Here is a 27026-nt window from a genome sequence, read left to right on the forward strand (position 1 = left end):
AGGTCAGTTGCAGAGCTGGGAACAGACCTAGGTCTCCTATCAGGGTACATCTTTTGGTTTACTATTGCTGCAGTAGTATGATTCAAATCTTAGTTTGTGACAGAAACTTTTCCTCAGCTGTCTCTGAGCTCAGCATTTTATGTTTCCCAGCTTTCTTTTCTCGGTCCAGTAATATTTTCAGTTTAAACATTTACAGCTGATCACTACTGTGTCCCTTTAGACTCTGATTCCGTGCATCATCTGAATGCTCACATGTGCACTGTTGCACACCAGTATTTTCTTTTGAAAGCGCCTGTCCCCAAGGCACTCTCGGGTCTGTCTGACTATTCTTCTGATCGACATAGTTGGATGATAGCATTTTCTGCAACAGAATGTAGCAAAAACAACATTGTTTCCAGTGCATGTTTTTTCTACATAACCTTGTGACTCAGGGAGTCATGGTAGTCAAAGTCAAATGCTTTCAAATAATTACAATAAAAAGAAAACTTGAGTTTTAATCAGTTAATGGATATTAATTTTAAATCAGTTAATGGATATTAGGGCGTAGATTATTTTTGTTCTTTAATTTAAATTAAAATGAAATTGTTGGTAATGCCCTCATAAAAAGACAGAAAATAAAATTTATTTTCCAACTAATTTTGTTTTTTCAGTGATTTTTTTTATTCTCCTTCCTGTGTTACTAATAAAGCTTGATATTAACACCTCTCTTTGTTTACTTTCTTTATTGTTTACGAGATTGTCTGACTTTATTATTACTCTGAAAATAGCCAGAACAGAGAGTTCTCATCTTGGGTAGGTTTTCCTTGTGTATTTTGCCAAAATAGTGTCTGTTTATTTTTTTTTATGGAATAAGTAAAAGATTTTTGTCAGAACCACTCAAATGTGTGCTTAAGTGAGGTAGGCCATATTAGGTAGCTGAAGACAGTAATAATAAATTCAACACAGAAACTGAGGCCTTAGTAGCTGTATTACATTCTGGTTGCTTAATCATGCATGTGCATTCCCTTTACACTGGCTTACATTCTTAATTTCAAGTTGGAAATGTTAGGGTTAAAAATGTTAGTATCCTTTGCTTGTTCTCTCCTCTTCATAAGTTATGCTTTATACGAAAATGATCATCAATAACACCTGTAGTTTGACTTGACTTCTTCAGGGTCCGTTATTTTTTAAATAAAATGTATATTTGCTTGCCTGCATCTAAGGTTTTTGCGCACCTGGATTTGTGTGTATGTGGTACTGTAGTACGTACTTATCAACCACAGCGACTCTTCATCAAAATTATCTATGGTACTTCTTGTGGTGCAGAAGTTGAAACATATCACAGGATCTCTTTCTCCATGCTTCTCTGGCATTTCCTTCTGAAATTTGCCCCATTTCTTTTCTTGCCTGGGTTGAGTCTCCTAACTGGGAGAAGAAAATTAGCTATTGCATGGTAACAGGAAATTTGGCATTTCCTCACTTTTAGGCGCTTGACTTTACAAGCTAAATAACATTATTTTAACCTAAGTTTTTTGGATGTAATTATTCATAAATGCCTTTTGATTCCTCATGCTACTGATAATTCTTTAGTAGGATAAAATTAGTAATAAGATTTAGTTGACCTTTGCAGACATAACCTGTAAAAGACATATGTGCTAATTAAGTGCACCAATTTAGAATCCAGGTTTTGGATGCTTATAATAAATTGCCTAGTGTGGGGACTCAACTTTTACACCTATCAGAGAACTAAATGCAGAGGCCTTCTGGTGACCATGGCTAATTTAGTTGTTATTTCTGACTGATAAGAAGCCCGTCAACCAATTGTCTAATAAATGAAATCCCGGCATGATGGAATTTCTTAACTTGGTACCCAGTTTTGACTCTGGTACACGATCTTATGGAATGGTGCAAGTCTGGCCACTTGCATTGGTGGTTTCCAGCGCTCCAAAATGATCAGGGCTATCAGTGGATCTTTCTAGAGCAGGTTGAAAATTCATGTAAAAAGGAAAGGCATATTATACTGAGTATAGTAAACAAATATCCAATGCAAAGTATATCTGGAACTCCAAATGTCAGAACATGCAAGTTTGGGTCAGTATGTGGTGTGGGGGGCCCTCCAAGGAACATTTTGCTTCAAGCAGGAAGTATTAAATGTTGATTTAAGAGGTATACTGAATCAATGCCTCAGCATGGTTCTAGAGAGTGCTGTGAAGCTGGAAGTTCTGGCTGCATGTGACCCTTAAAAAGCCAGTGGTATTTGTGATTAGAGTCAGGGTGCTAGCCACAGTGTTCTCGCAATATTCTAGGTTGATAATTGGAATTTGGATAGGAAATATCACCCTCTAGCGTCAGCTGAATAATAGCATTCTTCACTTCCAGCCCAAAATCATGTAATATTGTTGTCCATTGTTAATCAGTTGTTGCATTTCATCCAGAGGTGGCTACATTTCACTGCTGGTTGAAATGACCCCTGTGTTTAAATTCTAAATAATTTTGGGATGTAAAGCACTATAGATATAAAAGATTATCATTAGTCCCCAAAGCCGCCTCCTTTAGCATTTTGATTTTGTGTTCCCTTTGTCTGCATATCAGTTACTTCCTGCATAGGCATTACCCGTTGTAATTGATAGTGTGACTCCTAAATAACTCTTAAATGCTGATTATAACTGTGACATTACTCCATTTGAAGAAGCTTTGAACCTACTCATCAGTGTGGATGATTCAACCCCCAGTAGCATATTATTTTCAGCCCCCGTGCCTGAGGCTTCAAACAAATTCTGTTGTGTTTGCAGAAGAAGCCTTTTGATTTGAATATGTTGATTGTTCGAACCCAAATTAACCTCCTGATAATATTGTTTGTTTGTTTTCATTTATCCTACATACAAATCAAAAATAAAATTTTCACACATACACAATTGGATTCCCTTACCCAGGGAATGTTAAACTGGACTGGGTGGACCCAAGGGAGAGAAGGGATAGATGCCTTTAATAATGTTTCCATTTTAATTTTTATTGACTTATAACCAGTTGCTTTCTCTCTGATCCTTGGGAGCATCAGGTTCAGTGGGCCCCACTGATTGCTGTCTGATCCCTTGAGACATTTTCTAATGCATTTTTGCTTATATTTGGAGTTTACCTGTTTTATATCTGTAGTATAAATAGTTTGTTTATAATCTTACAAGGTTTATTGCAGAGTAATATTACTGGCTATAAAAGGGTACAGCTCTTCCCGTCAGTTGACCTCAGAATAATCGATGGAGCACGTGTGTGTAGATTGCTCTTTAAAAAATGTGTTCCAAAACATTTGCATCGTGTTTCAAAATATTAGGTAATCCACTATAGCTTTAAACATAGAAGAGAAGCCACATTGTGTAACGCATACTGCAGACTTGTTTGAAATCCTCAGCTCATTCAGAATCAATCCATATAACCTTTGTGCATAAAAGAGCTATATATAGATGCTCACGGCAGGCAAGCTAAATGGTGCTGTGGGTCTTGAAGGCTCAAACCATGCTTAATAAACAAAACAAATCTCATTCTTTTTCTTTCAAATTATGTCATTCAGTGGCTGACATCTTATTTAATATTCGAGGCAACTGTCTGGATAAAATCAAAATTCAAATTATAACTAACTGAACAGAGAGAGGGCGGGGGAAGAACTACAAAGAGAACTGTGCCATTTTAGCTTGCTTGGCAACCAGGTCTCTCTATTATTGCTTGTTTTTGCAATCAAACACCCGATGGATGGGAATTCAGACTCATCACACCTGGATTTAACTATCATAAAGTGATTTTTTTTAAACCTACTCCTTACCCTTGGCTTTTTAACCTCTTTCTTCTCCTCAAAAATGGAAAATGCTTCTCCTTAAATAAATCATGGACATGGAAGGTGAAATATAAAAGGAAAATGTTTGGTTTAGGTTTATTTTGTGATAAACCTATCATTCTACTCTGTTTGGCATTCAAGCATGAATGCTTTCTAATCATTGCTGGGCACTATTCCCTTCACATCATGTTTGACCCTGTGTAGCAAATTTCACATTTGTGTACTCCCACAAGACAATAGGGTGTTGTGAAGTGCCCCCCACGTTTCTGTCTATGGATAGACTGACAGGGGCATGTTTGCCCAACACTCAATCAAGTCCATCATCTCCATGATGCATCTGTTTTGAGGTCACAAAAAGCATCACCTCAAGTACTGCAGCACTGCAACAGAGTTGTGCCTTGGATCATCACACTTCCTCTTTCAGCATTACATGAAGCATCCTTTTTAAAGGCAAAGGCACACACAAGTGCATAGTGATTAGAGAGGGAGTTTGGAAGTTGAGATTCTTGGGTTCTGTTCCCATCTCTGCCACTGAATGTGCGCTGGGGTGAGTTGTTAGTGCATACCAATAATTCCTCACAGGAAATGAGCGTGGTGTCAGAGGGGGGGAGAACATTGATGCTTAATACTATAAAGTGCTTTGAGATCTTTAGCTAGAAGATGCTGTAGGCATGCAAAGTATTATCTCAGAGCAGGAACTGGAGTACAGCATACTGAAAATGTGTTGGTTCCTTATATCAACTTTTGTTGTATTTTTTTTTTTACAGTTATTCCCTTTCAAACCTCCCTTTCAAACTGTGAATGTGGTTATTAATGAGGGGAGATTTGTATTCATTTTTCACATCTTTTGCCCTTGTCCCTCTAGGAAATCCTTTAGACTGAGATTGGAAACTGAACACTTACAGCTTCTGCCTCGTGGAAAAATGTCTGCTGACAGACATTTGAACAGTGAAATATATTTTATGGGGGTAAGGAAGGAGAAAATATTGCTTCCCAGTCAAATGTTGTAAGTTAATACCATATAGCTGAGATGTCTTTCAACTGGAGTTGGTTTTTTAACTTCCTTAGCCCTTTGGAAAATGCCAGTCTACAGCTTTAAATTAGATTCCCGCCACCCCCCCCCCTTTGCAACATTGTAAATATTATAATGCACAAAGAATTACTTGGAACAGTTCTGCAACCCTTGCTAATGTGTAACCCCTCTGAAGTCAGTGGATTACTCGCTTGAGTGGGTGCTGCAGATTGGGGCTCTTAACCCTCTTTTAAATCCTTCTACAAGCATTTGTCTCGGTGACCTCCTAGAGCTGTGAATATCATGGTATGAACTCCACACCCTGTAAGAAAGCATTTAATTTTATTTGTTTGAAGTCAAGGTAGTTACATGACGTAGTACAATGCAGTTTTCTCTGTGCCTTTAGTAATCAGACAACTTGTGCTTGCTGATTAACCCTGAACTGTAATAAAGAAACTCAAATTAATGCTCCTTTTTAGTTAACTTTATTTGGATATCCTGAGTTTGTATAGTAGATCTCTCCAGATAGAAATATTAAGAAAAAATATAAAGGAAAACAGTTTTGAGCAGATGGAACAAAATGAGTCCAATGAGAGTTATTCCCCACCACCACCCAAATGATCAGATAAAGCCTGCATGTGCTAATGAATTCTGCTGCAACATGAACTCTTCTAGAAAGTATTTCATTAGCACAATATGGTGAGAAGGGAAATCATCATATTCAGGAATCCTGAGCTGCTGTTTTTAAACTCTACCCCAGACATTATCTGGGTTGGTTGATTAGAACATTTGTAAATATCACCAGAACAGAAAGATGGTTTTCTCATCAGATTTAGAAGACATTTCAGGGTTCTGTATGGACAAAATCAATAATTTCAAAAGAAAACCTTATACACTGTAAATAAAATTTGTAGCTAGTGTTGGCTTCTATTCAGATTTAAAATTAAATTAGTTTTTTTCAATAAGGCAACAGAGACTGAAGAATGGATTCCTTTATTTGCTAATGGAGCTATTATAAAGATATTGAATCATGCTGGGTTTCATATTGACTGAGAACCAAGTAAGAGGGAAATCAATAAGGCACTCTTTAACTTCCTGGAGAGCTTTTAAGTAGTGCCCAGTCAAGTAGGGGAACTAGCCATGAGAAGATTGTTGTTGTTGGCATTAGTTTTCCATAGGGAAATATATCACTTGGGCAACAGTGCATGAATATACATGGTTTTCATTATTCCTTTGGAATGGTGTGATACTAACTAGGGAAACATACATCCGATGAAGTGAGCTGTAGCTCACAAAAGCTTATGCTCAGATAAATTTGTTAGTCTCTAAGGTGCCACAAGTACTCCTTTTCTTTTTGCGGATACAGACTAACACGGCTGCTACTCTGAATCCTAACTAGGTAATGATAATTTTATATCTGCAATGTTGGTAAGAAGGTTTTTGTTACAGGACACAAAAATCATTCAGACATTAAAAAAATTGTGCAGAGAATGTGCTAGATACCAAGAGGGTAGGTGCCTTATGAAAAATAAAAATAGTGGTTTGTCAGACCTTTTGCCCTGTGGAATCAAAAATAGGGGTGGTTTGGATCCAGGTCCCCTATTAACTGAACTTTCAACATTTGGAGTTATTGGTGATTCATGTATATGATTCCAGTTTTGTCTGTCTCTCTCTCGTCTTAATTACAGCGTAACTGAGCATTTAATTACATAGCAATTACCAATTCAGGAGTAGTGAATTTACAGGGTAAGCATCCCATAACTGCCAATCAAAGGAGTGGCTATTTCCGCATTCTGATACACATTGTACTTTGGGGAACTGTTAGGTGTACTTAATAAGTTGAATGAGTAATTACTGTCATAATATGGTATTTGCCCAATAAAACCTATATAATTAGAATGTTATAGTTTTCTAATTTGTAATAATACTGAAGACTTATTTTACAGAGCTAATTATTTAATGCCCCACAAACCATCTTTCCTCTCCCTCCTCCACTGTCCAATGAGAGAGGGAAGTGTGGGCCCAGTTTTACAAATGGGGAGACTGAGCTGTAGTGAATTTAACATCCGCTGTAGCCTTTTAGAAAACTCGGTGTCAGACTATTGGAACTCAAGAGTTTCTAGGTTCCATTCCTATGATCAGACAACTAGACTTCACCTTTCTCTGTATTGCAGAATTACCTTTGTTTTAATATGGGAATTTAAATTTGGATCCAAACAGTTCCAAACTTTGGTAAGTTTGGATTCAAATCTAAACTTTGCAGATAGGGCTTATTTATATAATGAAGGAAACTCTCATATAATTGGAGTTCATTCTGGGAATTTAATTTATCCCAGTGGTATATAATCTGGCTCTTGGAATGTGTTGGAATGTGTTTGGGTTTTGAGACTTGTGTCCTGCATGGTGGGCCTATTATGTAGCAGTTTATAAGCATGTATTAATGTAAATGGTATCATGTTTGGGAATCAGTAGAGATAAGCAATTTCATGTCTCTGAAATTATCCTACTCCCAGAATGATTTAGGGAGGATAAAGGAGAGAGAGGTTTCATAGAAAATATACAGAAAACATTCTGTTGCATAAAACAGCCCTGGAGAAGCTGTTTTATGTACTTGTTTTCTTTGTGGTTCACATCCCTTTAGCATGAATCATTCATTAATGTCTGTAAAGGACTACAAATTGTTAAATTGAGATAAATGGTTTGTGATCACTAAAACAGCTTATTTTCATAATACACAAGAGTGTTTAGCAACCTTCCTCAATGTACTCCATGTTTCCACAACTTTACTAGGGAGCAGAGAAGTTGTTTTTCTGATTAAATCTGTTTGGATCTGCCTATGTGTACAGCCATCTGCTCTTGCCCTTCCCCATGGGAAGGAGGGACTTCTGTGTAAAGGTACAATTTATCTCCATCTGGATAGTGGTCTCTGATACTTTTTACTCTAATCTCAGCCTACCTACTTTGGTGTCCCATGTATGTCAAAAGATGTTACCCATGGCATAAGATGGGAGTAAAGCTCCTGATCCAATAACAGGAAAAGGGATGGGTTTCAGAGACTCTCAGGAGAATTTCTACAGTTTCAGGGAATAAGGGAATTTAGATAGCGTTGAACACAAATTGAGACTGTTTATGTACAGACATCATGATAATTTATCTTGAAACCATACACAGAGCATGAGGGATAGAACCCAGAACTGTCAACTGTGCACACAGGTCTTTGCCTCTTGACCTAAAGGTGAGTCTCTCCTAGCTGTACTTAGTAATAGGCCCATGGTATACACATACTAGCCAGTATGTTGCTGTTGTCTCCCTTGCTTAACTGAAAGGTTTGTGACTGTGATAACTCTGAGAACTCATTGGGACTTTTGGAGTTGATACTCAGCTGCCATAATTTTTATTTAGTCTGACCTTCCATAATGAGAAGTATCAGATGTTCTTCCTTGAATTTACTGGGGCTTATCCCTGGCAGCAGCTTGCATTATTTCAAGATCACTGAGACCTCGTCCAAGACCTTCACTTGGGCAACTGTCTGAACACCCTGTGATAAGCACCCTAACTCAGTCTGACAGAGAAACAGAAGTAACAGTCCTCTGGGTCTTGGAGAGAGCTTATATTTGCCTGCACTATTTCTGGTAAATGATTTTTTTGGATGGTTAGAGGTCATTCATTAATGGTTTATTTTTTTTCCTGAATTTACCGTACAAAGAACTTCATCAAACATACTTGAGGAGTAGATTTTTATACTGAGGCACACAGATGATTAGGCTCTATTCCTTTACACTGCTCCACCAGTCTCTGCTGTTAATAAACATCTCAAAACCAGTGAACTTGCTTGGGTTAACATGGAAAAAAATTTCTTTTGAGCCACTGAAGCACTGCTAATGGTGTGACTTAGCCTTTTGCCCCTTTATAAAGCAGTTCAGAAAAAAAAATATAATCTGGCTCTTGGAATGTGTTTCTTATTTGGAACTTCATACATTTGGAGCAATTCTTCCCTAACCAACCCAACTATGATAAATCATGGTAGCAGGATTGTTTTTCACAGTATCTCAAAATCAATGTTCTTTATGTAGTTTCTGTGCTGTGGTCTCTTTGTATTTTTGTTTTAAATCTATATAATTTTGCTTAATTATTACCAAATCACATTATTTAATCCCCTCTGTAATGCTTTTCTCCTAGTTCAAGTCTGTAATCCACCTAGTAGCATTTCTGTAGTATTTTCCTGGGCTGTAAACTTTGGTTTGATCTGAAATTTATGCCCACCATTGTCCACTTAGTTCTTTTTCATTCAGGTTATGTATGTTTTTTAGTTATGTTTTCTATTTCTCTTGTATTGTTACTTTGGCTTTCTATATTATACATATGTTATGTATGCAAAATTTTCAGTCAATGTGGAGTGAAAAAAAATTATATAAACAGCTAAGTTATTAATAGAGTTGTCTGGAAATGCAGTTCCTTCAAAATCTAAACATTTTCTGTGTTGATTTCACTGAAATTTCATTTGGCATGAAAAAAAGGGGGGAAAAGTTCAGATGATACTGAAATGTCCCATTTTGATATTTTTGGAACAAAATGTTTGGATTTTCCCCTTCAAAACAACTTTTCTTCTCAATTTTATATTATATAAAATAAAATAATCAAAATGAAATGTTTATATCGATCCAAAATGAAATCTCCTGGAATTTTATTTCACGGAGCATTCTGAAATTTTTGGGTCTGTTCTGAATCAGAAATCTTCTGTGAAATGGAATTTCTGATCTCCACAAAGCTCTAATTATCCACAATAAGAAAAGAATACAGGTGTATTTGTATCCTATTTCTGCATGTCACCTAAAGGACTGTGGATTAGTGTTAAATGCGTCAAAGGGAAATATTGCACACTTCAATGAGATAAAATTGTGTATCAGAATTTTGGGGTAATTATTAATTTAACTAAAAATTTTTAATAGATTCTAATATGTATATTTCTTCTCTGGACAGCCTTCCAAAATTTGATAGGAAGAGCAAATATAAAATTTGGGGATTTCAGTTATTTACCAGAAAAATTAATTCATTTGGTCTCTCAAATATAAAGACCAGAGGAATAGGAAAAACTGCACATAAATATGGAACACACTGTTGTTAGTAGTGTAATTATTTTACAGTAGCACTCGGAGGTCTGGTTGGGATTGGGACTCCACTGTGCTGGGTGTTCTACCAACACAGAAGAGAGACCATCTCTGCCCTCAATACCTTGGCTTAGCCTAAAGACACAAACGGACAAAGAGCTGGGGACATGTTTATAAGATAGAAGCAAAAAAATATGGTGAAGAATGGGCTTAGTTACATGTACTGTAGAATTTTATTAATAATTGGGGTTCAAGTTGGGGAGGAAGGGAGTAGGAAATGGAAGAGCCACAGCTTGCTTTCTGTTCAGCCAGGATCTGGGCTGGGTTTTATAGCCATCGTAGCACAGATGAGTCTTAGGGAGGATAAAGCAGTGGCCATTTGGATTTTATCAGGTAGTTTTTCTCATGTATAAGGGTGACATGGGAGACAGCATGAAGCTATGTAAAGGGGAGGCAGAACTGGTGATGGTACAGCCTGGAAATACTGGTAGGGTGACAGTGGGGTGAATGTCACTATCAGCATATAGCTTTTCGTCATTCATACAACCATATTTCCTGCAGCAATCCAGTTTGTCATGAGAGAGCATAGTCTAGTGGTTAAAGCACAGGACTGAGTGATGAGAAATTGTGTTCTATTTCTGGCTTTGCCACATTCTTCTGTCTGTGTTACTTGCCCAAGATCACACAAAGACTACATTTGCAAAATGTCCACTAATTTTGGGTGTCTCCATTTTTAGGTGCTCAGTTTGACACGTCAGATGCTAAGTACCCACAACTGTTATACTATAGTAATTTTAGGCTTCATCCTCTCTCTATAACACTTATCTACTTCACAAGGTGTTGTGAGCCTTAATGAGAGTCTGTAAAGCACTTTGTGATGGTTAGCTGGAAGGTGCTAACCTAGAAGGGAAAGTATTATTTCATATTGTTACCTTGGGTATCACTAGAAATGTGAATAGAACTTGTCACATATTTATATGAATTCTGCTGTATTAAACTCTTTCACAACTTTGAGAAGCCATGGCCCAGTCCCAGTTAAGTTTAGGAGCTGAGTCTCATGTAGGTAAACGAGTCAGTATATCTGCATAAAATGAAGGCAGATAGCCATGAACATTTTTTGTCTCAGTTGAAGTTCTTTGTAGATAGTCTAGTGAGGCATATGCACATGCACGCAGCACCAACCTTTATCAAAGTTTGTCTAGTCTTTCGGACAGATTCTTGCCTCAGAAGCTCCCACTGACTTCAGGTATACTGTAGCTCTGTAGCTGTGTTTGTACCTATGAAGAGAGTTTGGTTTTTTGTCTGGGTGTGGGCAGCTTTAGTATTTATTAGATGTTGTTTGGGTGTATGTGAATTGACCTGGGATTTGCTGCAAGTCTTAATTTGATAAAAACAGTTTGGCAAAGGCAGTCTGAGCTGGAAATACAGGAGCAGCTGGCTTGCTGATACAATGATATTAGACGTAGCTATAGCTAGATGTGAGAGACCTCACTAGAGGCAATGCACCATTTACTATAGAGTGTTTTATTCCCTTGAAGTTGAACAAAACAAAACTAAAGGATTCTTCCCTCCAAGATAAAAGCTAACATAGGAGGTGACATGAAATTTCATCGTAACTACGTAAGCAAAATGTGGTCCTTCCAGGGATGTAAGCATCAGTTATGGGTAGTACTTTAACGCTGCAATCCTTCCATTCTTCTCTGAATTTTTCATTACCTTTGTACACTATTTGTTATATAATTAAAACATAGGAGGTACAAACAGTGAATACAGTCACCACTGGGGGAATTCCATTAAGGGTAAGGTCTGTTCACCAGGCAGCAAATGCAACAGACCAGGCAAAGGTCTTTATTACAATTTACAAGATAGTAACTTCATAAAACCCCAATTATTGCACTTTGCATGTTTTACAATGGAAATTATTCTCTCCTCTAAAATAGGCTATCAAGCTACATAAACATAATGGTCAGAGGGCCCTGTATTCTCTTCCATTTTATCCTAGTTTGACTTTATTAAATCTTAAACAAAATATATTTTCCAATATAACTTTTTTCTTTTATAAATAAAGATTTGTATAGTTTATTTTACAGGTACAGGTGTTGTGACTATTGCTATATATGAAGATTACATTGAACTGCACATCGTAGAAACAGGTCATCTGTATTAAAAATTATTTCCTAGGTACAATTTTATTACCAGATAGTTTGCAAAATTCTTACTTAAAATCAAAGCTGCTATAATAGTATTCTAGACTGTGATGTACAATGTGTTTATGGCATCAAATACTTGTATATAAAATCATTCCAATTTATCTGAATTAATAAACTAGATGACTGTATTTTACAGATACTATACTTACTTCATAGTTAAAGTAGCTTTGGGAATTGTGTGTTAAGTTGAAATTGTACTTTGTGAAGTTAAAGTCCTAGCTATTACAGCAGCTAAACCTCATATACCTCAGTTTCCCCAGCAGCTTTAAGCACAGCCAACTTGCTTCAATTGAAGACAAGTGCAGAAGGTGCCTGTAATATATTTATGGGTTTGAAAGCAAATCTCCAGATGACAAGTTTGTTGGTGTTTGCTTCTGTGTAATAGTAAGTCTATTGTTTTCTGGATTCTGGCAGCAGGAAAGCTTCTTACACAAGCAAACCCAAGGAATAGGAAAATGCCACTGGAGCCATTGTGCCTGCCAATTTTTCTTTGCTCCTTATTTTCTCTCTATACTGCCTTAGTCAGGACTCCATTTATCATGGACTGATTGTCTGATTGGGTATGACCAATCTGTGTTCCTAGTGAATTAGTTCAAAACCTTTAGTCCTCTTGCCCAGTGAGGATGACTTCTGCTGCTTCAGCATATGGAAGCATTTCCAGATACAGGGCCCAAAGCTCCATTGCAGCTGAGATGCACTTAGTGCAGGAATGGAGGAAAAGAGGCCCCGGGGCTGTTCTACCATAATCTTGAACTGTGCATGGCCCACTAGGGGTTATGAGCATCTTGACAATAGCCAGATCTCACTGATTATCCAACCCTGCTCCCTCCTCTGGCATGCCTCATTTCACCAGCTCTTTGCTGATTGGGGAACAATTTCTTTGCAATTCCATTATCAGAACGATGTAGGCAAATTAAGGGAATTCAAAAAAGAGCAACACTAGTAACTGAGGGAATAGAGGCCTGTTCTTGTACCTGTTTAAGTCAATGGAAAAACTCCCAATGATTTAAATGGATAAAGCACTGGATACAAAGTAATTAAGCATTGGAAGGGTATAATCACTAAAGAGTGAGAGGGAGTATTGGGAGAAGTTGAGCAAATGAAAGTTTTAGTCTGAACTTCAAGTGAAATTTCTTAACAGCAATTCTGTTAGGCAGTGGAATAGTCTCTCAAAAGAACTGTTGGAAACTCCATTACCTGGGTTATTTAAAACAAAACAGGATTATTTAAAACTAGATTGGATAAAGCATTAGGAATTATACTGTAGAAAACAATTCTGTATTGCATAGTGCCCAGGGCAGTGCCATCAAGTGAAGGACTTTGAAGGTATGCAGGACTTTCCATCTCTAATTTTGATTATCCTTCTGGTGATAAGATGATTCTTACAGACTGGAGCATGCTTACTGAGAGATCTCATGTGAGCCTAATGCAGTAGGAGCTTCACACCATCACTTGTGATTTACATTATATTTCTTCAGCACCAGTAATTCAGTCTGCCTTCTGTTCCTCTCCATCTACATGCTGCTCTGAAGGCTTTAGAGATTTTTCCATGTTACTTTTTCCAGTCAGTAAGCTGCAGTGTTTTTCCATTCAGCAGATATTTGCTCCTGTTATATTCTATGTTGCAGGACAGAGGGCCATTCTTAAATCTGCTTCTGGCAGAGCTACTATAGATGAGACTGTTGAGGTCCCCAACCTGTCAGCCTAAAGCTGGGTGCAGAGGTTCAGTCCAAACACAATATTTTTTAACCTGGGATGGAGGGAGTGTGTCTGCTAGAATAGTGGAAATCGTATTTTAGATGGGGTGGGGTGTATGTGTGATATTTTAGGTGGGCTTAGGGGTGTGTTATATGTGTTTGTAAAAGCGTGAGAGAGAAAGAAATCACACCTGGAAAATGGCTTGTTTTTAAACTATACTATACTATACTTACTTACATGCCTCTAGCTTCCATCCAGGATACATCACACGATCCATTGTCTATAGCCAAGCCCTATGATACAACCGCATTTGCTCTAATCCCTCAGAAGGAGACAAACACCTACAAGATCTCTATCAAGCATTCTTAAAACTTCAATACCCACCTTGGGAAGTGAGGAAACAGATTGACAGAGCGAGACGAGTACCCAGAAGTCATCTACTACAGGCAGGCCCAACAAGGAAAATAACAGAACACCACTGGCCATCACATATAGCCTCCAGCTAAAACCTTTCCAGTGTATCATCAATGATCTACAGCCTAGCCTGGAAAACGATCCCCTACTCTCACAGGCCTTGGTAAGTAGGCCAATCCTTACTTACAGACAGCCCCCTAATTTGAAGCAAATACTTACCAGCAACTACAAACCATGCCACAGAAACACTAACCCAGGAACCAATCCCTGTAACAAACCACGTTGCTTTCTCTGTCCCCATATCTACTCTAGTGACACCATCATAGGACCAGCCACACCATTAGGAGCTCATTCATGTGCATTCACCTGCACATCTACTAATGTGATATATGCCATCATGTGCCAGCAGTGCCCCTCTGCCATGTACATTGGCCAAACCGGACAGTCTGTACATAAAAGGATAAATGGACACAAATCAGACATCAGGAATGGTAATATACAAAAGCCAATAGGAGAACACTTCAATCTCCCTGGACATTCTATAACAGATTTAAAAGTAGCCATTCTTCAACAAAAAAAACTTCAAAAACAGACTTCAAAGAGAAACTGCAGAGCTACAATTCATTTGCAAACTTAACACCATCAATTTGGGCTTGAATAGGGACTGGGAGTGGCTGGCTCACTACAAAAGCAATTTTCCTTCTCTTGGTATTGACATCTCCTCATCAATTATTGGGAGTGGACCGCATCTACCCCGACTGAACTGGCCTTCAACATTCGTTCTCCACTTGTAAAGTAACTCCCTTCTCTTCATGTGCCAATATATATATTATGCCTGCATCTGTAATTTTCATTCCATGCATCTGAAGAAGTGGGTTTTTTACCCATGAAAGCTTATGCCCAAATATATCTGTTAGTGTTTAAGGTGCCCAGATTCTTAGTTGTTTTTGCCGGCAATGTTGAAGCCTTGTATTATTCCCCACCATCCACCTCCAAAATTCCTAGAATCCAAAGGCAGCTTGCAAAGCTTGATTCCTGTGAAAGCAATTCTATTCTGATTTGCTACATTTAACTGACTCATTAGAATGTTTTCCTAGATCACAGCCCTTGTGGATGCTTTGTGAAGTAAGGGATGCAAAAGGTATCGATGTTACAAAACAAACAGGTTTCCTACGGTGAGCCTGATACACACACTGGTGCATCTTACTGCAGTTACTTAATACATTATTATCTAATGAGACATTTGGTGGTGCACCTCTTCACTTTTTGAGGTTCCCATTGCTTCTTACAGCATTAAAATCCTCCGAATGTACAGATAGCATTTTTTCTACTGCATTTACATTTGACAACTCAGCATCTTAAATGTCCTAACTAGAGTTTAAGGAATGAGACCAGACCATACAGAAGGGGAAAGCAAGTTATAACAGGATTTCATGCATTTTCAGACCTGAAAGAACTCTTCATAAACTACAGTCAGTTTCCCTTAATATTGCTAGAATGTGATGGTATGATCTGAAAGGTTAGGAAATACTGTTAACAGATACTATTATGACATGTCTGCACATACGTTATGGGTATTAAAAAACTAATCAGAAGTGGTGCAGTGTTTTGTGATGGTTGTATATTTTATCACTGTTTCCTACAACTGCCACTGCAAGGACAGATTCATCTTGAAATTTGAGTAGACAACTGTCTGTGAAGCCCACAGATAGCAGCTTCCTCATCTAGCACATTTTCAGCTCTCCCAAACAGATTTATCAAACATCTTTGCTATCTTAACACTGTCAGTTCAAATGACTTTGCACGGAGCTTTGGTTATGCAATCTTTCAAAAGATGCATTTGTTTTACTTCTGCCTCACTGTGGTAGCTCAAATCTAGCTCAGCATTTCCTTGCATCAGAAAAATATACTCCATTTCTTCAGGATCCCTCAGCTTAAACTAAGCATCAGAGCTTTCACCTGCTGTGAAAAGCCACAAGCTGGCACAGATCAGATCAGTGTGCTAACAAGAGGAAGCTACTGCTTTGTGAGTAAAGAGAGGAGAATCTACAGTGACATGGAGGCTGGGAATTACATTCTATTATTATGCTTGCAGTACACCAATAATCCTTTCAGGTTCTACAGCCTGCTTATCAGGATGCTCCTCCCTCTTCCCTTCTCTGAATGCTGTCTGAACCACTGAACCTTGGAGAGAAACAGAAAATCCTTGGCTGGTGCAGTGTGCCTATAGATGGCCTTTAAAACATATATTGAAAGGTTGGCTTTTGCAGCAGAGAGATGTGTAAATAGCAGGGGCTGCTCCCACACAAAAGAATTCCCTCTGCTCTGTCAGTACTGCCATTTGTGACAGAGGAGCCTACAATGATACTGGTTTACATACTTTTCCAAAGAGCTCCCAGACTCTGCAAGAGGCTCTGTCTGGGAGATACTGACTGGACATTGGAATGTTTTTCAAATATGCTTTGGGGACCTGTATGAATTTTGTACCTGTCATGCAAAAATACAGTTCCTGCAAATATCTTGCAACAGGCTACACTAATGCTAGAATTTTCACCAAATTGCATCCATGGTGTTGCATTATCTGTTGGTAAGGGCGCAGTTAGCTTGTTATTCCGATAAAACTTTTCACAGATACAATAAATCATTATAGTCCTCACAGGAGTGCTCTGTATTTAGTCCATTTCAGCTCCTGTCCTTAGTCTTAGATTCCTGTACTTAATTACATGCAATACTTTAGGTTGCTTGGCCTGTGGTTTTATGGGTTCATTCTGTACCGTAGCAGACAGAGACGTTTTCAGATAACTTATGGGAGAACTAAAGCACAGATGATATTTTCTAATATTTCTATTAGCTCTACAGTGTGTGGTGTGACTCACTGAACATTGTGATCTCTGAAGGCCACAAGAGTACCTTATCCCATTTTCTGCCTTATTTACATCAATAATGCCTAAGTCAGTTACGTTGGAAGATGATAGTACAAGGAGCCTCCTGAGACTGGTGTCACTTAATCTCCATATTTTGACTGGTGGTGAGGAAGGAGGAGGAGAGGACCCCCTTTGCTTGTAATGTTGTTATTCTTTCCTAGTCTTTTAATCAGCAATGCCATATCTGATGCTGTAGAAGCCACTTCCAGTTGGACTCAGCATTGCTGAGCTTAAAGTAAGAACTTGATCTTTTCTTACTCTCAGATGTTTTTCTTTGAGAAGCTTAAGTTTTCAGAAAACCTATTTATTTCAAATGTGATGAAAGGATGCAATTGGTTATGCCCATATGTTGGCTGTGCACATCAAAAAGACAAAATGTGCCTTGTGTGGCTTGCCACTTAAGTGTTTCTGGCGTGATGTTCAAGAGCAGGGAAAATAGAATAAAAAAGAAAATATGAAAGGTCCATAAATCTTGGCTAGATCGAAAATATCTTCCATTAGAATAACAATACTTTGCCTTTCAATAGTATCTTTATCTAGAAATCTCAAATTGCTTTACAAACATTTAATTAATCCTCCCACAATGCCAAAGAGATATATTATCATCCTCTATGGATGAGGAAATCGAAGGAGTGAGAGTTGACATGACTTGTCCAAGGTCACATGCTGAGTTATTGTCATGGCTAGGAATGAATAAACACAGGAATCCTAACTCCAGCCTTTGCTACACTGCTGGATCATATTCTGTTTCAATTTATTTGCCATAATTTGGTGATTGATAAAATTTGGCAAAATGTGTTTTTTGCTGCTGCTGCTGCTGTATTTTTTTCCAAACAGCCAGTGGATAATCCCCGGAGATGGAGGGAATCCTTTGGCACAGATGTGCAGTGCAAAGCAGCTGCACTGCAACCAAGAATCTAATGCATAATTTCTATTCCTGTTCTATGTACAGGGAGAGGTGAGGATAGACTAGGAGTATCTAGTGTGATGGAATGTTGTAATTCAAGTACTAGTCTTTGTGGATGATGATCTTCCTGAGTTAAGTGGTCCTGCAAGCTCTCTATTGAATGTTCATTGTTTGTGATTAAAAGCAAAGATACTGAACTTGATTTTGAACTCAGTTACACTGGGATAAATCCAGAGTAACACCACTGAAGTAAATGGTGTTATTCTGGACTTAACTGCAGTATAACTGAGTTCAAAATCTATTCCAAACAGGCATCCCCACCTCCGGTTTATTCTGTTATTCTCGACATTGTAGGGGAGAAGCAATCCAACTAAGGTGCATTACCAGAAGCAGCAGAAATGAAATTTCTGTTGTACTAATCAAGAACACACACACCTCCAACTTGTCACTTCACTGTTTGCAGTGCATAGTCCTAGGGTATATCTACACTACGAAATTAGGTGGAATGTATAGAAGTCCGTTTTGTAGAAAGCGTTTTTATACAGTCGATTGTGTGTGTCCCCACACAAATGCTCTAAGTGCATGTAGTCTACGGAGTGTGTCCACAGTACCGAGGCAACTGTCAACTTCTGGAGCGTTGCACTGTGGGTAGCTATCCCACAGTTCCTGCAGTTTCTGCCACCCATTTGAATTCCGGGTAGAAATCCCAGTGCCTGATGGGGCTAAAACATTGTCGCGGGTGGTTCTGGGTACATATTGTCAGGGCGCCGTTCCCTCCCTCCCTCCATGAAAGCAACAGCAGACAATTGTTTTGCGCCTTTTTTTCTTGAGTTACCTGTGCAGACGCCATACCACGGCAAGCATGGAGCCCGCTCAGCTCACTGTCACCATATGTCTCCTGGGTGCTGGCAGACGTGGTACTGCTTTGCTACACAGAAGCAGTTTATTGCCTTTTGGCAGCAAACAGTGCAGTATGACTGGAGCGGTTGTCGACTTAGTCCTGGGCGCTCTTTTAAGCGGGCACCTGGGCAAACATGGGAGGTTCTCAGCCAGGTCATTTCCCTTGTTTTGTCTCATGGCGATTGAGTCCTACCAGCAGTGCACTGTCTTTTAATCTGCAGCTAGCAGAAGACGATGGCCAGTAGTCATACTGCATCGTCTTCTGCCGAGCACCCAGGAGATGATGATGGCTAGCGGTCGTACTGCACAGTCTGCTGCCAGCAAGATGTATAAAGACAGATGAAGTGGCTCAAAACGAGAAATAGACCAGATTTGTTTTGTATTCATTTTCTCCTCCCTTCCTCCCTCTGTGAAATCAACGGCCTGCTGAACCCAGTTTTGAGTTCTGTCCTTGAGGTTTTGAGCTCTATCCTTGAGGGGGCATTCAGTTTCTCGCAAAGCCACCCCCTTTGTTGATTTTAATTCCCTGTAAGCCAACCCTATAAGCCATGTCATCAGTCGCCCCTCCCTCTATCAGGGCAACGGCAGACAATCGTTCCGCGCCTTTTTTTCTGTGCAGACACCATACCACGGCAAACATGGAGCCCGCTCAGATCACTTTGGCAATTAGGAGCACATTAAACACCACACGCATTATCCAGCAGTATATGCAGTACCAGAACCTGGCAAAGCGAAACCAGGCGAGTAGGCGACGTCAGCGCGGTGATGAGAGTGATGAGGACATGGACACAGACTTCTCTCAAAGCACTGGCCCTGGCAATGTGGGCATCATGGTGCTAATGGGGCAGGCTCATGTGGTGGAACGCCGATTCTAGGCCCGGGAAACAAGCACAGACTGGTGGGACCGCATAGTGTTGCAGGTCTGGGACGATTCCCAGTGGCTGCACTTTCATGGAACTTTGTGACTTGCTTTCCCGTGCCCTGAGGCGCAAGAGTACCAAGATAAGAGCAGCCCTCACAGTTGAGAAGCGAGTGGCAATAGCCCTGTGGAAGCTTGCAACGCCAGACAGCTACCGGTCAGTTGGGAATCAATTTGGAGTGGGCAAATCTACTGTGGGGGCTGATGTGATGCAAGTAGCCAATGCAATCAACGATCTGCTGATATCAAGGATAGTGACCCTGGGAAATGTGCAGGTCATAGTGGATGGCTTTGCTGCAATCGGATTCCCTAACTGTGGTGGGGCCATAGACGGAACCCATATCCCTATCTTGGCACCAGAGCACCAAGCCGGCGAGTACATAAACCGCAAGGGGTACTTTTCAATAGTGCTGCAAGCACTGGTGGATCACAAGGGACGTTTCACCAACATCAACGTGGGATGGCTGGGAAAGGTACATGATGCTCGGATCTTCAGGAACTCTGGTCTGTTTCAGAAGCTGCAGGAAGGGACTTTATTCCCAGACCAGAAGATAACCGTTGGGGATGTTGAAATGTCTATAGTTATCCTTGGGGACCCAGCCTACCCCTTAATGCCATGGCTCATGAAGCCGTGCACAGGCAGCCTGGACAGTAGTCAGGAGCTGTTCAACTACAGGCTGAGCAAGTGCAGAATGGTGGTAGAATGTGCATTTGGACATTTGAAAGCGTGCTGGCGCAGTTTACTGACTCGGTTAGACCTCAGTGAAACCAATATTCCCACTGTTATTACTGCTTGCTGTGCGCTCCACAATATCTGTGAGAGTAAGGGGGAGACGTTTATGGCAGGGTGGGAGGTTGAGGCAAATCGCCTGGCTGCTGGTTATGCACAGCCAGACATCAGGGCGGTTAGAAGAGCACAGGAGGGCGTGGTGCACATCAGAGAAGCTTTGAAAACCAGTTTCATGACTGGCCAGGCTACGGTGTGAAAGTTCTGTTTGTTTCTCCTTGATGAAACCCCCTACCCCTTAGTTCATTCTACTTCCCTGTAAGCTAACCGCCCTCCCTTCCTCCCTTTGATCACCGCTTGCAGAGGCAGTAAAGTCATTGTTGCTTCACATTCATGCATTCTTTATTAATTCATCACACAAATAGGGGGATGACTACCAAGGTAGCCCAGGAGGGGTGGTGGAGGAGAGAAGCACCAGGAGGGGTGGTGGAGGAGGAAAGGACAAGGCCACACAGCACTTTAAAAGTTTAAAACTTATTGAATGCCAGCCTTCTGTTGCTTGGGCAATCGTTCTTGGGCGTCTGGGTGAGGAGGCTATGGAACTTGGGGAGGAGGGCAGTTGGTTACACAGGGGCTGTAGCGGCAGTCTGTGCTCCTGCTGCCTTTCCTGCAGCTCAACCATACCCTGGAGCATATTAATTTGATCCTCCAGCAGCCTCAGCATTGAATCCTGCCTCCTCTCATCACAGTGCCGCCACCTTTCAGCTTCAGCCTGCCACCTCTCCTCCTGGTCATTTTGTGCTTTCCTGAACTCTGACATTGTCTGCCTCCACGCATTCATCTGTGCTCTGTCAGTGTGGGAGGACAGCATGAACTCAGAGAACATTTCATCACGAGTGCGTTTTTTTCGCCTTCTGATCTTTGCTAGCCTCTGGGAAGGAGAAGATCCTGTGATCCTTGAAACACATGCAGCTGGTGGAGAGAAAAAAAAAGGGACAGTGGTATTTAAAAAGACACATTTTATAGAACAATGGGTACGCTCTTTCACGGTAAACCTTGCTGTTAACATTACATACATAGCACATGTGCTTTCATTCCAAGGTCGCATTTTGCCTCCCCCCAGCGTGTGGCTAGCTCCTTCCCCCTCCCCGTGGCTAACAGGGGGGAACATTTCTGTTCAGCCAAAGGCAAACAGCCCAGCAGGAATGGGCACCTCTGAATGTCCCCTTAAGAAAAGCACCCTATTTCAACCAGGTGACCATGAATATCACTCTCCTGAGGATAACACAGAGAGATAAAGAACGGATGTTGTTTGAATGCCAGCAAACAAACACTGCAATCCTTTGTTCTACAATGATTCCCAAGTATGTGCTACTGGCCTGGAGTGGTAAAGTGTCCCACCATGGTGGATAGAATAAGGCTGCCCTCCCCAGAAACCTTTTGCAAAGGCTTTGGGAGTATATCCAGGACAGCCACGAATGCCAGGGCAAATTAATCATTAAACATGCTTGCTTTTAAACCATGTATAGTATTTTAAAAGGTACACTTACCAGAGGTCCCTTCTCCGCCTGCCGGGTCTGGGAGGCAGCTTTGGGTGGGTTCGGGGGGTACTGGCTCCAGGTCCAGGGTGAGAAACAGTTCCTGGCTGTCAGGAAAACCGGTTTCTCTGCTTGCTTGCTGTGAGCTATCTACAACCTCATCATCATCATCTTCATCCCCAAAACCTACTTCCGTGTTGCCTCCATCTCCATTGAAGGAGTCAGACAACACTGCTGGGGTAGTGGTGGCTGAACCCCCTAAAATGGCATGCAGCTCATCATCGAAGCAGCATGTTTTGGGTTCTGACCCGGAGCAGCCATTCTCCTCTCTGGTTTTCTGGTAGGCTTGCCTCAGCTCCTTAAGTTTCATGTGGCACTACTTCGGGTCCCTGTTATGGCCTCTGTCCTTCATGCCCTGGGAGATTTTGACAAAGGTTTTGGCATTTCGAAAACTTGAATGTAGTTCTGATAGCATGGATTCCTCTCCCCACACAGCGATCAGATCCCGTACCTCCCGTTCGGTCCATGCTGAAGCTCTTTTGCGATTCTGGGACTCCATCATGGTCACCTCTGCTGATGAGCTCTGCATGGTCACCTGCAGCTTGCCACGCTGGCCCAACAGGAAATTGAAATTCAAAAGTTCGCGGTTCTTTTCCTGTCTACCTGGCCAGTGTATCTGAGTTGAGAGTGCTGTCCAAGCGGTCACAATGGAGCACTCTGGGATAACTCCCGGAGGCCAGTACCGTGTAATTGTGTCCACAGTACCCCAAATTGGACCCAGCAAGGCCGATTTCAGCGCTAATCCCCTTGTCAGGGGTGGAGTAAGGAAATAGATTTTAAGAGCCCTTTAAGTAAAAAAAAAAAAAAAAAAAAAAGGGCTTCGTCGTGTGGACGGGTGCAGGGTTAAATCGATTTAACGCTGCTAAATTCGACCTCAACTCCTAGTGTAGACCAGGGCCTAGAAAGGCTCCATAAGAAGCTTTGTGATGTACAAATGTCAGTCAATTAATTCTGTGGCAGTCTGCTGTTACCTTTAGAACAGAGAATAACCAGCCGTACAAAGGCAAGCTGTTCTCAGACTGGTTTTCTCCATCTTGTCCATCAGAATTAATAAACAAGTCAGTCTAAGCTCTGTGATGCCTTTGATACAGTACAGTGTTAGTCTGCCTTACCCATTTTTAGGTAAGAATTTTGTATTAGATTTAGAACACAGATAAATGAGGGGAAATGTTTGGAAATTCATCACTCCAGTGCTATCGGCAAGGAGCAGAGGTGTGTGGTAAGCAAGTATCATTATAGTATGTGGGCTGAGTTAAGCCTACTTCAGACTGTTTCTCTCAAACTTAATTGATGGAGGCTGCCCACATTCAAGCTTGCTTATTACCTTAGCAGAGTTATCCCAAGATTGTTGAAATGCAACTCTGGGTGTTGTACAGACACCCACGCTGCCAAAGAATCAGGAAGGATGTACTTAAAAAACCTCTAATTTGTCTAATAACACATTTAGTGGCTTTTGTGTAGGTTTGGCATTGTAATAGAATTGTATGCCTTGTTTAGATAAAGAGCTCCAGTTCGCGACTGCAGGTATCACATTTGTATTGTGTGGGGACATGTAGCTAGCTACTGGCAAGCTGGCTGGTAAAGGCTCTGACCAGCCACCTACCTCTATGCATTCTAATATACCTCACTTCTTATAACATGCCATTGCAGAGTAAAATAATAAAACCAATTATTTATGTGTGAATGCTAATGACAGGGTGTTTATTTTCCCCTTACATGGAGTCCCCATTGGAACAAGATTCCTACTGTATTTTTGCCCTAGCTTTTTATGTCCTTGAGGATCTTAATTGTACCTGCCATCTTCTTAACAGGACTCTCCATCTGATGTCCATCAGTGCTGCTCCTTAACTGTCCAGAGGAATTGTTTGTGAGTGATGGGAAGCACACTCCTTTTGCAAGAAGTGTGCTTTCTCCATAGCTCTCCCAAATTGGTACTGCAGGGAGGAAGTTGGGAAACCAACTCATATTCCATGCATAGTACCATAGGTTATGATGTTCCTCTGTAAAGTGAGCTCTGTCTGAGAAATTTGTTGTGTTTAGAAACACATGTACAACATAAGCTTTCCTGCTTTTGCTGAGGTTTGTGTAGGCTCTGCCTAGGCAAAATTATGTTTGAACATTTCTGCTGCATACTGTCTTCAGATAGAGATTCTAACATTGTTGCTGGCTCTGATTACATAATTATTTGTAATTCTTTTAGTTCAGGAGTCGTCATATTCTTGTTTCTCTTGTAACATGAAAACTGCATAAAATATCACTGGTAACCTACAATGCTTTTCAGATGTGTAGGAATTAATAATAGAAATGACAAAAACCATCCCTCATGATCTAAAGACAAACAAGGCTATCTGGAGAATGAACTTCTACATGCACTGGAAATAAAGGAAGTTACAGAGCTTTTCCTTCTTGCTGATTACTGTACCTTTCCAAAAGGTATTGCTGTATATAAATGGGATCGGAGTTCTTCTCTTGTGCTGGGAAGATCCAGCCCTAAGATAGTTAATGTTCCCATGTAGTCATGCTTCATTAGCGTACATATTGCTGAGGTTTGGAGTAGAATGTATGAGTAGAATGCTCAACTGCTAATTCAAGGAGTGACTCTTATTGATCTTGTAACTTCAGAATAGCTGGGGCTTTGAGTAACTTGGGAGACAGAATGTGCCTCTTGACAAAGTATCTTTGGGAAAAACTGGTATTTATTTCTAATCCTATGTTTAAGTAACTTTATGTAAACATTAAATACTATTTATTAAAACAGATGGAAGATTTAGCTTTGTGCAAATCTCATATCTTATTCTAAATCTACCGTTTGTAATGGTGTTCATTGTCAAATATGGTATTGGAAAGCACTGTGCTAAAGTGGATTTTCAGAGAGACTGAGCAAAATGGGTTTGACTGAAGTCTTTTGTGGAATTCAGTCTACATTAATTATGCTACCATTGTGTCAATTTAGAACAGCATTGGTTTTCTTTGGTTGGCAGCAATCCAAATGTGAGTACATGGGAGTACTGCTTTATGCATCTCAGATCTCAAGAGACACGTCTATCAAAATCCATATTTGGTGCATAGGATAGAAACGAGGTATGGCCAGCTCATCCCTGAGTCCATCTCGTCCAATTTCGTGTCTCCGACAGTGGTCAGTATCAGATGCTTCAGAGAAAGGTGTAAGAAACTCTGTAGTAGACAATGATGGGATAGTTTGCCCATAGGAGAAGTTTCTCTCTATCCCTTCTCAGTTAAGAGATTAGTTTTCTAATTCTCTGTGGTTCTATTTAGGTAGTTTCAGGCAATGGGCAATTATGATTTTGAAAAGAATATGTTTGCAAATCTGAATTTTATTTTAGTTGAAACTAGGAGATTATGCTCAAAATTAGAACCATGAGGAACGCCTCATGTTTGGATTTCTCAGGTCTGGGTGGGTGACATTTCTGGATTGACATTGCCCATCTGTCTGATTACTAGTCAGATAATTCCCTCAACCCTTTGACTGAACATACAGAAAATGTTTTATGATGAAAAGAGAAAAATCTCCATAGACAGAGGTTAAGGCTTTGTCCACACAGGACAAGGATTAAGGAATTGTACTTAAACATATGATGCCAGCTAAAACTGCTTCTAACATAGTTCAGCCAGTCATTTTGGATGAGACAAACTGTGGTAGAATCAAATTCAATAGATATATTTTAACCTAGCCTATGTAGTGAGGAATCTAGACAACAACTCATTTTTAAACAAGTGAGGCCTGGTCCCTGCTGGCTATTAAAGATGTGTTTAAAAACTGATTTAGCTAGCCGTGCAAATGTTACCCCTACTGTTTAACAGGAGCAACTGGAGGTCTCCGTTTGCAGTTTCCAAACTCCCTGCCCTTTGAGAATTTGAATCAAGAGCAGAGACTGAGAAACTAGACAGCATGGGTTTCAGCTCAGGTTTGTAAATGCAAATAGAGTAAATTTAGTGTGTGTGATTTATAAGCTCTGCATGTGTGCACAGAGCCCCAGTTTTGAAGAGTAAATTAAAGGTGCAAAATGAGGCACAAAGGCTTTTAAGAAGGGCCCTTGGAAGTGAAATTTAAGCCTACTAAAATCCACAGAAGGGTCCTGCTGCAGAAGTGCAATGCTACCTATCAAAAAAGAATCTGCTGTACGCTCACAAATCTCGGACAACCTTCAAATGTAGGTGTTACTTTACAAATGGAAGCGTTGTTCTGCATTATGCTGTTGCCAGTTACCTTGTGAAATCAGTTTGAAAATATCTCTCTCGTGATTTTCTTTTTCAGTAATTGCCCTTCATTTTTGGCTGCTGCTTTAGCCAGAGCAACATCAGATGAAGTCCTTCAGGGTGATCTTTCAGTGCACTACTTACCAAAGCATGTGGATAGTACAGAAGGCATCATACGTAAGTGCATATATGTGTTATAGCATACTTTATTTTGATACAATCTTTTATGCAAACTGTGTCCCAGCAAACTTTGCAGAGCAAAACAGTACAATTTCAGAGAGAATTTGTAGATTTTTTTAAGGCCAGAAGGCAGAGACTACCCATACCAGCCACTAATTGCGGGGCAGAGTGAGAGCAGTGGCTTCAGCAGATGTTACTGAGCATGCTCAATACAAGCCAAGCAGCAATTCTGGGGGGAGGGGGCATATGTCCTCAGTCAGAAGGGACCATTGTGATCCCCTGCATATTATAGGCCATAGGACTTTCCTGAATTAATTCCTACGTCAAGTTCAATAGCTGTGTTCACTAGAGCATCTCTCATCTCACCAGAGAAACAACCAGTCTTGATGTAAAAATTTCCAGTAAT

At 40.3% G+C, this 27026-nt stretch overlaps 1 protein-coding gene across 1 annotated transcript in view; it reads left to right on the forward strand.

Moving 5' to 3' along the window:
• PPM1E (protein phosphatase, Mg2+/Mn2+ dependent 1E) overlaps window positions 1-27026 on the forward strand; it is a 115570-nt gene that overhangs the window by 71353 nt on the left and 17191 nt on the right. Inside the window, exon 2 of the mRNA XM_084650658.1 lies at window positions 26499-26617. Within this exon, the coding sequence (XP_084506784.1) occupies window positions 26499-26617 (119 nt within the window). The remainder of the gene's footprint in view (window positions 1-26498; window positions 26618-27026) is intronic.

Source organism: Lepidochelys olivacea, assembly GCF_965140295.1.
Source record: "Lepidochelys olivacea isolate rLepOli2 genome assembly, chromosome: 17".
Taxonomy (NCBI): Eukaryota; Metazoa; Chordata; order Testudines; family Cheloniidae; genus Lepidochelys; species Lepidochelys olivacea.